Below are 12,623 nucleotides of genomic sequence, written 5' to 3'. Positions count from 1 at the left end.
GTACAGAGAAGGGCGGGATTACGAAGAAGACGGCCGTAGTTTCGCAATGCAAATCTATCTCCCTGATGAAAAAGATGGGTTGCCTGCAATGCTGGAGAGACTAGCTACCACTCGTGGAATCTTGAATGACGAAGAGGACATTCCTAGCCACCGGGCGGTTATAGGAGAACTCAAGATTCCAAGGTTTAAATTTGATTTTCATTTCGAAGCCTCGGAAGCTCTCAAGGGTTTTGGTTTGGAGGTGCCATTGTCCACGATCATCCACAAGTCTTGCATCGAGGTCGATGAAGTGGGATCGAAAGCTGCAGCTGCAGCTGCTGTAATGAGTATTGGCTGTGGTCGTCCTCCACCAAAGAAGTATGACTTCGTGGCTGATCATCCTTTTCTCTTCCTCGTCAAAGAACACACAAGCGGACTGCATCTGTTCCTTGGTCAAGTTACTGATCCTTCTCTGCATTAATTTTTTATGGTCAAAGTCATATGCATTCTTCAAGTATTGTTCCATGGACCACTTGAAAGTTGAAACTAATAAATAACTTGACTTAGTCCTCGAGCTTTTTTTTGTTCTTTTAAGAGTTTCTGTTTTTATTTTCCTTAATATCTATCTTCTTAAACCCTTTATTATAGTCGTTGACCTCGAGTTATGGTTTTGTTGAATTTGACTTCATATATAGAATATGTTGATTTGGTCAATACTAGATATGACACGGGTTACCGGTCGAAATTGTCATTTTTAATTTTTATTTTTGTAAGTTTAACTAAAATTATATAAAAATATGTTTTAAGTTTAGAAAATATAGTATTTTAATTATTTTTTAAATATAGATTAATTATGCATAATGTGCAATATAAAATATTATTTGTAGGTTTGTTTATTAAATGTTACAGTATGATATTTTATAAATGTTCATATGTGTATTATTGAATTTTAATAAATTATATACATCTATAGAAAGAGTGTATAACACTTTCTAATTTCAATGTGGGCAAGATGGAAACAAAATTGTGACAATATGAGATAATTTATATTCACATCATGTAACTTTACTTGATAATATGAGAAATCTTCAAAACAAAAAGACAAATTCAAAAGGAATTAGAGAATATGCACTAAATAACCCTAAGACTAAAAAAGAATTAAGAAAATAATATTAACTAAACAATGTCTATTTGCTATATAGTTTTTGTCAATTTTTGGCCCATATTACTCATGAGTTCTTTGTTGTCTTTTTTTTTCTTTCATCTCGCCGGCGAGAAGTCTCAAATCTCTCTTTTTTTCTCATTAGATTTCTCTTATTTTTGCTCGATCCCCTCTTTCTTTTTTTCTTTCTCTCCCTCTCATTGGATTTCTTCACAACCATATTTTTTTCTTTCTTTTTCCATATCACTATTTCTCTCATTCGTCGAGCATCACCACCGAGTCTCACTACTCTGACCCACCAGGCCACCACCACAACTGAATCTCACAACTATCACAATCATCATCACCATCAATACTAAATCTCGCTAATTCCGACCCACCACCTTCATCAACATTTACCGCCACACCTCTAAGCTTGAACCACCGTCATCAACACCAACACCACCGTTACCGCATCTTCCCCTCTTACCCCAACTGCACTTATTTCTCCACATTCTTTATCTCCTCCGACATCGGGTCGACCTTCTTCGACAACAATTCTATTGTATGTCATAAAAGCATAAAATTATGTCTAGTAAACATAAAAGATTGTATAATTTCATAAATCATTTTTAATTTTAAGGAAAAAGTAATATTTTTCTTTTAGAATTAGTAGATTTAAATTAGAATTAGTAAATATTTTTTTAATGTCTATTTTTATTTAATAAGATACATATAGTTTTCTTATATTTATCTTCTTTACTTTTTAAAAATTGTTTTTATAAGATATATATGTATAGTTGTCTTATAATTTTTTTCTTAAATTTCTATTTTTATTTCATAAGATACATCTAGTTTCTTTATATTTATCTTCTTTAGATTTTTAGAATTGTTTTGTATAAGATATATATACGTATAATTTCCTTATAAATGTTTTTCTAAATATATACTCCCTCTGTTTTTTAAAAGTTGTCGTTTTAACTGTATTTAGACAAATTAAGAAAATGTATGCAATGACTATATTAACTTCATAAAAATGACAAGTAATTATTTACAAATAATTTGTGTTTAATTAAATGAGGGTAATTTGGGTAGTTATTGGCATAAGTTACATTATTACCTTAAAACGACAACTAATTTAAAACAAAAAAATGCTCTAAAACGACAACTATTCGAAAACGGAGGGAGTATATTTTTTGGTTTTACACGTTGATAAATTTGACATGTGCGTATAGTTTTTTTTTTATATTTTTTAAAAATAAATAAAAGAAATTTTTTGTTTAACACGTGTCAAAATCCGAGATCGATAAATTTGACACGTGACACGATCCTATGAGTTACCACATTTAGAAACCATACTTTATATACCTAAAAAGATATCTTCGTTATACATGAACCAAATAAGAGAGTAAAGTCGTCGTCGTCATTTGTTTCATTTCTCTCTCTCTCTCTTTATTTCTTAACTCTCCCCGGATCCCTCGGCCGATGTTGTGAAAAACTATTAAGATCTGAAAAGTGAACAATGAGTCGCCACCACGATCCCAATCCCTTCAACGAGGAAGAAGAAGAAGAAATTGTCAATCCCTTCAACGAGGAAGAAGAAGTCAATCCCTTGTTGGTAAATTATGCTTTTAACATGCGGCTTTCTATTTGTGGCTCACTTTCCTTTCAGATTCATTGAAATTTATTGCAGTCTAAGTGTCTGTGGTCTTTTAATATATCTTTTATTGCAGAAAGGAGCTGGTGGCGTTGGATTTGGCAGTAACCTTTATTCTACCGTCCATATTCCATTGGATAGGGTGAATGTAAGAACATTATTATTGTAACACTCATGCAATTTCTCTGAGATTTTGTGTGTGATTGGTGCAGGACTCTAAACAGATAGAGCTTTCTGATTGGGAAGCACAACTTAGGAACAGAGAAATGGTTATTGTCTTCTCTACCTTTTCACTCAGTTTCTTGGCTTGTTGCTGGTTGGATTATTTTCATGTAACTCTTTATCTCTGATTCACCCAGGATGTTAAACGAAGAGAAGATGCTATTGCTAAGTGTAAGCCAACATGACACATTATTTTTGCAAAATAAACATTGTTTGAATCTTGTGCTGGTTTGTTTGTTACTAACGAAACACATCAAATTGTGTCACAGCTGGTGTGCAGATAAACGATAAAAATTGGCCGTCCTTTTTCCCAATTATACACCACAACGAGATACCACTTCATGCACAAAAACTGCAGTACCTGGCTTTTGCTAGTTGGTTAGGTAGGTTTTATTGATTTCATCTGCCATTCTATTTATAAACTGTATAAACTATAAAGTCATCTGCAGTGAACTGATGAACTTGTTACTGTTTGAATTTGAATTTTCAGGTCTAGTTTTCTGTCTCATATTCAATGTCATCGCAGTAATAGTCTGCTGGATTGAAGGCGGAGGTGAGCTTTTATATTATAACAAATTCACCATTTGAAGAAAACTATGTTATGAAGTTTTGAGTGGATTTGGTTGAGCTAATGCTAGTTTATATATGAATGATAGGTGTTAAAATCTTTTTTCTTGCCACAATCTATGCGTCACTTGGATGTCCAGTTTCATATGTCTTATGGTACAAGCCTCTCTACCTAGCAATGAGGTAATGCTCCGATTATCTGACTATCCATAGACTAGGTCATATTGGTACTGTGCCTATAACTGTCTTATCACCTTGCAGGACTGACAGTGCTTTGAAGTTCGGTTGGTTCTTTTTCTTTTACCTGGTGAGTTGTTAAAAAACCTGTCATCTTTAGATTCACAGTTTATCTTCACTCTACGCATGTATACTTTCTATTTCCTGTATTACTGAACGTGGTTCTTGACAGATTCACATTGGCTTCTGCATATTTGCCGCCATTGCACCTCCTATCATTTTCCATGGACAATCATTAACGTAAGTAGTCAAATCATTGCTGTTTTAGTTAATTAATCTCGTTCTTAAGCTTTGCAATGCATCATGTATGGTTAGTTAGACAAGGGTTTAAGGTGATCACTTGGCAAGTTGTAAGTTGTTCTGCTAGAAATAACAAATTATGAGTAGAATAAGAACTAGAAAGCTAAGAATCTTAACTCTGTGTTTCGACTAACCATCATGTGGAAACATCATTTCATTTACGACATAGAAAACTTCACCAACCGTCAAACTAAACTCTTCGGGTCATGCATGCAGCCTCGTCCAAGATTATGTGTCTCTGTATATACTTAACTGCGTGTGTTGCAACAAGTGATTTTTCAATGCCTTCAAATCTACAGGGGTGTACTGGCAGCAATAGATGTAATCTCTGCCAGTTTATTAGCTGGGGTACAAACCATGACCTCTTTTCTATATTTATTACGGATCAGTTGTTAGTTACTAATTTAGTTCCTATTAACCATAACACCTGGCTGCTACCTAGCTAACTTAGTATCTTACTGCAGATATTCTACTTTGTCGGCTTTGGTCTCTTCTGCATGGAGTTGCTTCTGAGTCTGTGGGTTCTCCAGGTAAATTGATACTAGTCTACCCGTTTTCTTCTATATATCTGCTAACTGTTACCTAGCCAACATATACCCAAGTTCATGCCTATAATGTGTTTCCACCACTGTTGGGATTTTTGCAGAAAACATACCTCTACTACAGAGTAAACAGGTAAAAGGATAGAATGCAAATACTAGAGCAATAAAGTACCCCCAAAATACCGTTCTCTTAGAAGGTTTGATTATACCATCTTAGTACTAATGTAATTAGTAATTACCATTGTGTCATTGTCTGCGATAAAATTCTGTTGTGTTGTGTGTTCCTTTTATCCGATCCTTATGTTTAATTGTAACAAACACACACAGAGTAGTTGCAAAACCCTCTTGAATCATCGTCTAGTTCTGCTTTGGCTTCAAGCCTTTAAACCAAGGCTCTGCTCATAACTTTTGTACACCAAATGTAATGATGAAGGAAACGGAACTATAAATTGAAGGAAACTTGTGTGGTGTGAGGCAAGGTACTGTGGTAACTGTCTCATCCATCCGTCTAAAGAACACAAAAATGTTAAAAATTAAAATATACTCTCATGAGATTAATGTTGCAATATCCATCCATATATATAAAGATAATTCCTAAATTAAGAATTTAAGATAAAGATAAATGTAAATAATACTTTTACATATAAATGTAAATATTCTTAAACTAAGATATTGATTAATATTCTTAAACTAAGATATTGGTAAATATCATGATTTTCTAGATCCTTCTTGATCGTCATGATTTCTATATTTTTAGACCATTATCTCTCAGAGAGTCGATCTTGTTTTCTCCTAATATTTCATTATAGAGAAAGTGAGAAACCATGTTTTTTATTTTCTTGGATCTTTTCAAGAATACATTCAGAATGGATGGCTGGGGGAGTGGACATTGGATCGGTTGATCGTTGTCTAAGGGATCCATCGGGTGATCCACCGGTTTAAACTCTGTTGCTACTTCGATCACATGAGTTGCAGCGGTTGTGACTTCCGTTCGTTTCCATGGACAGCTTTTCCAATGATCCTGATCAAATGACCGGTTGACACATATCTCATTTCCATTTGTGGCTCTCATTTCCATCCAGTGCCGTGCTAAGGCTAATTGTAGCTTAGGGCGAATAAAAAATGTGGCCTTTATTACTAAAAAAAAATCAAAATAACGAAAATATTGTTTCAAAGCATACACAGTAGTAATAAGATGAAAGATAAATTTTTTTCTAAACCACTATTTTTCTATCCTTTTTTTCCTAAAAAATCATTCACTAAACTCAACTAATTTTGTTTTTAATCTTTTTATTTTTAAGTGGTTGATTGAAAACATGTAGATGATTGATTTTTGAGAAATTGTTAAAAATGCCCATTTTTCAATACCCCTTTTCAAAAATGCCCCCTTTGAGAGTCCATTTTTAAGTTTGCCCTCTTTTAATTTTTAATGACCATTTTACCCTTATTTGAAACAAAATTATGTCCACAAAATACAAAATATTTTTTGGCGGGAAAAGTGATCCCGCAATTTTTCCGCCAAAACACTTGTAAATTAACAGAGGGCAAACCTTGAAAATTTTTCCGTAAAAATTTTCCAAAAATTTTCCCGCCAAAAAAAAAATTTTTTTGCGGGAAAAGTGATTCCGCAATTTTTTTTGCGAAATTTTTTTGGCGGGAAAATTTTTGGCGGGAAAAATTTACAAGGTATTTTAAAGGTTTTTTACAAGGTATTTACAAGTGTTTTGTAAGGTTTTACAATGTATTTTAAAAGGTTTTACAATGTACTTTTAAGGTTTTATAAGGTATTTATAACTTGTAAAACCTTATAAAAAACTTGTAAAACCTTATAACTTGTAAAAACCTTATAAAATAGCTTGTAAAATCTTATAATATCTTATAAATACCTTGTAAATACGTTGTAAAACCTTTTAAAATACATTGTAAAACCTTATAAATACCTTGTAAAAAACCTTTAAAATACCTTGTAAATTTTTGGCGGGAAAAATTTTCCCGCCAAAAATTTAACGCCAAAAAAATTGCGGAATCACTTTTCCCGCAAAAAAAATTTTTTGGCGGGAAAATTTTTTGGCGGGAAAAAATTTTACGGGAAAATTTTACAAGGTATTTTAAAGGTTTTACAAATTTTTACAAGTGTTTTGGCGGGAAAAATTGGGGGATCACTTTTCCCGCCAAAAAATATTTTGTATTTTGTGGACCTAATTTTGTTATATTTTCCTTATATATTTATGATATCTTTTATTAAAAGAAGGGTAATTTAGTCATTTTGTACATAAAAGGGGTATTTTTAAAAATGGACATCCAAAGGGGGCATTTTTGAAAAGGGGTATTAAAAAAGGGGCATTTTTGTGAGTCTCCCTTGATTTTTCTATCCTTTTTTTTTTCTTTCAAATTATCCTTTTCTTTTAAATATGTAGATGATTCTAAAACAAATTTTCTTTATTCTTAGTTATCTTTTATTAAAATTATCTTCCATTAGTGTTATATTTATAAACTAAAATCTAAAGCATGTGCAGAAATTTTCTAATACATAACGTATACATATTGATATTATTTTAATGTCATGGGCTTCTCAAACAAATACCCACTATACAACTTAAATACATGCCTAAAAAAAAAATGTGGCCTACAAAATTCAAAATTTTTTTGTGGCTTTGGGCAAATGCCCTTTCCTCTTCCCATTAAGCACGGCACTGTTTCCATCTGTGGCATTTGAAAATGAGAAGTTTTTGCTTCGTTAAATCTCAAACAATTAATGAGCTAGCAAACGAATAATCTAACTGAAGTATTGGAATATATTAAAGGGAAATAAAAGAAAGAAATCAGAAACAGCACAACTTTGGATTTAAGAAAGTTAACTAAAAGTGAGCGTATTTAGGAAAATATGAAAATAAAAATTTATTAGTTTTGTTTAGAATATATAATTATATATGATGACTCTATAATTAGGGTTATTGTGTTAAGAGGTTTGTTCAAAACATAAAAGAAAAGAAGAAGAAAGAAATCGGCTAAGAGAATCCAAAAAAATCCAACTTAACTCGCCGTAAGAAAGATGGAACTGGACACTACCAAAAAAAGAAAGATGGACCTGAAAGAATCAGAAGAGGAACAATATGACATCCTGATGAACCTGGAAGGATCAGTTGGGAATCAAAACGACATTGTTCTGAGGTTGACTCAGCACGTGATCGCCACTACCTCCGGAAAAACCTCCAACCTCGTCTTCTCCCCGGCGTTAATCAACGTCATCCTCAGTTTTATCGCCGCCAGATCTCCCGGAGCTACCGCAGACCAGATTGTCTCTTTACTTCAGGCTTCGTCAACCGATGAGCTTAACGCTGTCTCCTCCGGGATCGTCACCACCATCCTCGCCGACAGCACCGCGAGTGGAGGCCCGACGATATCGGCAGCGAATGGCGTCTGGATTGAAAAGACTCTCTCTGTGGAACCTTCTTTCAAGGATCTCTTGCTGAATTCGTATAAAGCTGCTTTCAACCAAGTTGACTTCCTCACCAAGGTACTCTCTTTGATCCAAATAAACCTAGGTATTATATTATACGAATATTAATAACATGCTTAGATAGTTAGATGTAACATAGAATGACATGCTTAATCTGACGTAGACAAGGCTTTTGTGAGAAAATCAAGTCATAGTAGTTTGTATAACCTAATTTCCTTAAACCTCTCCAAATATTTCCTTCAGTTTCACTTATATGAACATCATTCGGTGAATAACTTAGCTAAATACTAGGGATTATACTAATATGTTGGGCTTTATGAAGTAAACACAGACGTTGATAGCTTTGGTTTGTTTGTTTTTGAAAGGCCGATGAAGTGAATAAAGAGGTGAATTCATGGGTTGAAAAGCAGACAAAAGGACTCATCACTAATCTTCTTCCACCAAACTCTGCATCTCCTTTGACTGATCTCATATTTGCTAATGCCTTGTTCTTCAACGGAAGATGGGATGCGGAATTCGATCCATCTCTAACAAAAGATTCCGACTTTCACCTTCTTGATGGAACCAAAGTACGTGTGCCCTTCATGACTGGTGCCTCCTGCAAATACACACTCAATGTTTACGAAGGTTTCAAAGTCCTCACGCTACCATACAGAGGAGGACGCAATTACAAAGAAGACAGTCGTATTTTCTCAATGCAAATCTATCTCCCTGATGAGAAAGATGCGTTGCCTGCAATGCTGGAGAGATTAGCTTCTACTCCTGGGTTCTTGAAGGACAACAAGGTCCTTCCTAGCCACTCGGCGGATATCAAAGAACTCAAGATTCCAAGGTTTAAATTTAATTTTACTTTCGAAGCCTCGAAAGCTCTCAAGGGTTTGGGTTTGGAGGTGCCATTGTCCACGATCATCCACAAGTCTTGCATCGAGGTAATGAAGTGGGATCGAAAGCTGCAGCTGCTGCCGCATTTAGAAGAATTGGCTGTCGTCCTCCGCCAAAGAAGTATGACTTCGTGGCTGATCATCCTTTTCTCTTCATCGTCGAAGAGTACAGAAGCGGACTGGTTTTGTTCCTTGGTCAAGTCATGGATCCTTCTATGCATTAATTTGATGTCTTGGAAAAAAAATTTATGACTTTCTTGACGTATTTGATTCCATGCATGACTTGAGTTAAAAGTTGAAATTGACTTTATCTTTTTTTAAAGATTTCTCTCTTTTTAATGATTTTTATTGTTTGGCCTAATATGATGACTATAGAAACTAGGTATTACAAACAATTTATATTAAGAACGTAGGAAGAAAAATATTGAATCTTGTTGCAATTCACACATTCTCTCTATCTTACACTCTTTCTTTTACGTTTGTGTTCACTTGTTTAGAGAAAACAAGAACACATTTTACTTTAAAAGATTACATTGTATTTAATTAGATCAGTGGCGGACCCAGAAATAAATTTTACCCGGGTCAATACTTAAAAAAAAAATTATTTCATAAGCAAACAAAAAAAGAGTATATAAACTGCTGTTATTTTTTAATTTTTAAAAGTATATAAGACAAAAAGATATGCATTTAAGTTGAAATGGAAAAAAAAAAAGACTAAATATGTCATTTGGGATGCTTGAACCCAGGTTTAGGTGTGTCAACAACTTGGAAAATACCAACTATGCTGTTGGAACTTTTGTTGCTTATAAACACTAAAATTTATTTGATTAATTTACCCAGGTCAGGTGACCCACCTTTCTTGTAAGTGGGTCCGCCCCTGAATTGGATCACAAGATACTTTTCTTACAAGACACACACTACATGAAAAGCAAGTATTGATAGCAGTTGAAGATAGCGGTTTAGATGGTTATGCTATGTTTGATTATTGTCTCTTTCTTTCATAGCGTTTGTGAAATATAAAACGCTATAATATATTGAGCGGCAAAAGTGATGTGGTTCCCGCTTAAGAATTTGGCTATCCATCTCTCTATACAAAATTTGGAATGCTATGGTATGTTAACCGCGAAAATAAAATAAAATAAATTGATGCCCGCCCAACTAAAATTTTTTTGGGATATCTCAAAGGTATGTGGTAAAAAATTAGGGTTCACGTCTCTATCTCTTTCCCATTCGACACCTCTGTCTCATTTCAATTTTTCTTTTGGCAACTCTTGATCCTCCATCTCTATCCCGATATCAACTCTCGATCCTCCATCTCTGTCCCGATTTCTCAATCAGACTCGTTACTCCATCTCTGTCTCGATCTCTCAATTACAGTCATGTTCCTCTTACTTTCATTCTCGATCTCAATCTATCTCCGTTTCGTTCCCTCTCAATCGTCATCTAAAGCGGTAAATCGAATTGGTGAGGTCGAATTTGACACTGAAGGTGAGATAGTGCTTGGGTTTTGGTTATTTTTTCACAGATTTAAGGTTTTAATTTCCATATTGGGTATTAATCCATCGATTATTTCTCTTTTTTGCAGTAAGAGCTCGGTGAGACTTCAGTTAAAGGTATTCGAGTTCAATTTCGGATTTTGATTTTAAGGTTTTGGTAAATAGTCGATCTATTCAGTATAATTGGTTCCTAATTGATATATATATTTGAGTGTTCTTGCAGCTGAATTTTGTAATTAGAAGAACTAATAGATATGTGGGATTTCGATTTTAAAAGTTTCTAATTCTTTTGTAGATAGTCTTCACATCATCAAGATCACCACTTGTTTATTTTGTAAGCTATTATTTTCTTAGTCTTTGTTTGTTTACTTTCTTTCTCGTGTGTGTTGATGTGAGTAGGCTGTCATTGTTATTTGAGTGTTTGATCCTTTGAACTCTTTATCACAAATTGTATACTCGGTGGTGGAGATATGGTTGTATTGTTGTGATATGGACAAGGCATGTGTTTGAGAGAGCTAGTGTCCTTAAAGGTATCTCTAACCTCGTGTCTAAATATTGTTTGAGAGAGCTGATGTTATTTGGTTATAAATGCAGGCAAATATTGTAAGAACTGATCGCATTGAATCTCTGATTTTGGTTTCTCATTGTGAAACAGGGTGATACATTCAACAATTCTCATTGCATCACAGACTCAAGGCTCAATACATTCAACAATCTTGGTGATTCTTCTTCTTTTCCTTGATTTCAGATTGAACTTGATGATACTTGCATCAAAGTTTGTATTGTCTCATGGAAATTACAAAAAATAAAAAAAATAAAAAAAAAAGAAAGAAGAACTTGTGGCTTTACTCAAGATTGTGAAGCTTTAGATTCTTGATTCAATGAGTACTTCCTTCGGATATGAACTGTTTACCTTTGGATGTTGGTTTTTGTTTTTCTTTGCAGGAGAGATGTGAGAATATGATCGAATATGTAAAAAGGCTTAGGCTTTGCATTAGATGGTTTCAAGAACTCGAGTTAGATTACGTCTTTGAGCAAGAGATGGAGGTTCATGACAAAGTGAATCAAACGAGAAAAAATCTTGTTCGTCTTAGAGTTTTTAGGCTATTAACTCGATCTGCAACTTTTTAACTCAACCACATATAAACTTAATTCTATGTCAGAAGACGAGTTTATGTTTCAATAATGTATTTTTATGGTTTTAATTTTATTGTATAAATCTCTGTCACATATGTACTCTTATCATCTATATCCATATAATATTTCCAAAAATCTTCAAACAACAATCTTAGAAATATTAATTAATAACACACAAAATATAATTAAAAACTACAAATAAAAGAAATTTTAATTCATAACTATTCTGTAACGTTTGATAGTTTCTTAATAATATACTATCAAATTATTTTAAAACACAAATAAAACCATGGAACACAAAATTAAAAAAAAACTAATATATATATAATGATGCAGAACACAAAATTAAAATATATTTATACAAGTAATACATAAACCCTAAACCATTTAGGGTATAGGGTTCAATCTTGAAACACATTTCACTATTTTTCAATTATACTCTAATATCTCATATGTTCATAATTTGTAAATAAAATTGAAGTGAAAAGTTTTTAATGTTTTTTTTGTGAAATGTGAACCCTAAATCCTAACCCTTAACCCTAAACCCTAAACCCTAAACCTTAAACTCTAAATTAAAGTTAAAATCCTAATTAAATTAAATCTTTAAAACTCTAAATTAAAGTTTTAACTATAAAACATAAATACTTGAGTAAAAAAATCTAAATTCCAAAGTTTAAACCCTAAACCCTAAACTATGCCTTAGTGTATATGAACATATAAGTTAGATAGTTGGAATACTAACCTATATTAATTGTTCTTAATTTTAAAATTTTATACTTATAAGAAAAAATATTCTAAAAATTGAAATACATATATTGTATTTTTAAAGAAATAATTTATACTTTTTTCATTAATAAAAAATTTTATATGATAATTTTATGATTTTTTCATTACTAGCCAATGAGAACTCACCTCCCACATTGTGGGACAAATCCTGCACCGTTAGATCGCGCCGACTTTGATCTGAGCCGTCCTTTCTTATTGTTGACGCGATTAATATACAC

At 33.1% G+C, this 12,623-nt stretch overlaps 2 protein-coding genes, 1 long non-coding RNA gene and 1 pseudogene across 6 annotated transcripts; all 4 read left to right on the top strand.

Annotated features, from left to right (window-relative positions):
* The first annotated feature begins 16 nt into the window (after window positions 1–16).
* On the top strand, window positions 17–460 carry LOC110226055 (serpin-Z3-like). The gene has a single exon (XM_021016606.1). The coding sequence runs from the start codon at window positions 47–49 to the stop codon at window positions 458–460; it is 414 nt and encodes a 137-aa protein (XP_020872265.1). The 5' UTR covers window positions 17–46.
* Window positions 461–2,539: 2,079 nt separating this feature from the next.
* On the top strand, window positions 2,540–5,005 carry LOC9298800 (secretory carrier-associated membrane protein 4). Of its 3 annotated transcripts, none has more exons than XM_021016587.1 (12): window positions 2,540–2,738; window positions 2,854–2,919; window positions 2,990–3,046; window positions 3,137–3,170; window positions 3,269–3,382; window positions 3,490–3,552; window positions 3,656–3,749; window positions 3,828–3,873; window positions 3,976–4,043; window positions 4,403–4,451; window positions 4,568–4,633; window positions 4,750–5,005. In XM_021016587.1, the coding sequence occupies exons 1-12, from the start codon at window positions 2,643–2,645 to the stop codon at window positions 4,780–4,782; spliced, it is 786 nt and encodes a 261-aa protein (XP_020872246.1). In that variant the 5' UTR covers window positions 2,540–2,642; the 3' UTR covers window positions 4,783–5,005. The 3 variants fall into 3 exon arrangements, 2 of the variants coding, with proteins under 2 accessions (XP_020872246.1, XP_002862723.1); XM_002862677.2 differs by having other exon boundaries at window positions 2,854–2,925; XR_002330185.1 differs by lacking the exon at window positions 4,750–5,005 and having other exon boundaries at window positions 2,854–2,925; window positions 4,320–4,451; window positions 4,568–4,605.
* Window positions 5,006–7,643: 2,638 nt separating this feature from the next.
* LOC110226061 lies at window positions 7,644–9,525 on the top strand (annotated as a pseudogene).
* Window positions 9,526–9,922: 397 nt separating this feature from the next.
* LOC110226059 lies at window positions 9,923–11,712 on the top strand. 2 transcript variants are annotated; one of them, XR_002330193.1, is made up of 5 exons: window positions 9,924–10,474; window positions 10,572–10,599; window positions 10,882–11,012; window positions 11,138–11,201; window positions 11,428–11,712. It is a non-coding gene; the product is annotated as an uncharacterized LOC110226059 (long non-coding RNA). The 2 variants fall into 2 exon arrangements; XR_002330192.1 differs by having other exon boundaries at window positions 9,923–10,474; window positions 10,882–11,201.
* Window positions 11,713–12,623: the final 911 nt, after the last annotated feature.

The sequence above is a fragment of the Arabidopsis lyrata genome, assembly GCF_000004255.2.
Source record: "Arabidopsis lyrata subsp. lyrata unplaced genomic scaffold ARALYscaffold_212, whole genome shotgun sequence".
NCBI classification, from domain to species: domain Eukaryota; kingdom Viridiplantae; phylum Streptophyta; class Magnoliopsida; order Brassicales; family Brassicaceae; genus Arabidopsis; species Arabidopsis lyrata.
Note: the sequence above shows the minus strand (reverse complement) of the source record. Positions and strands in the feature narration are given on the sequence as shown.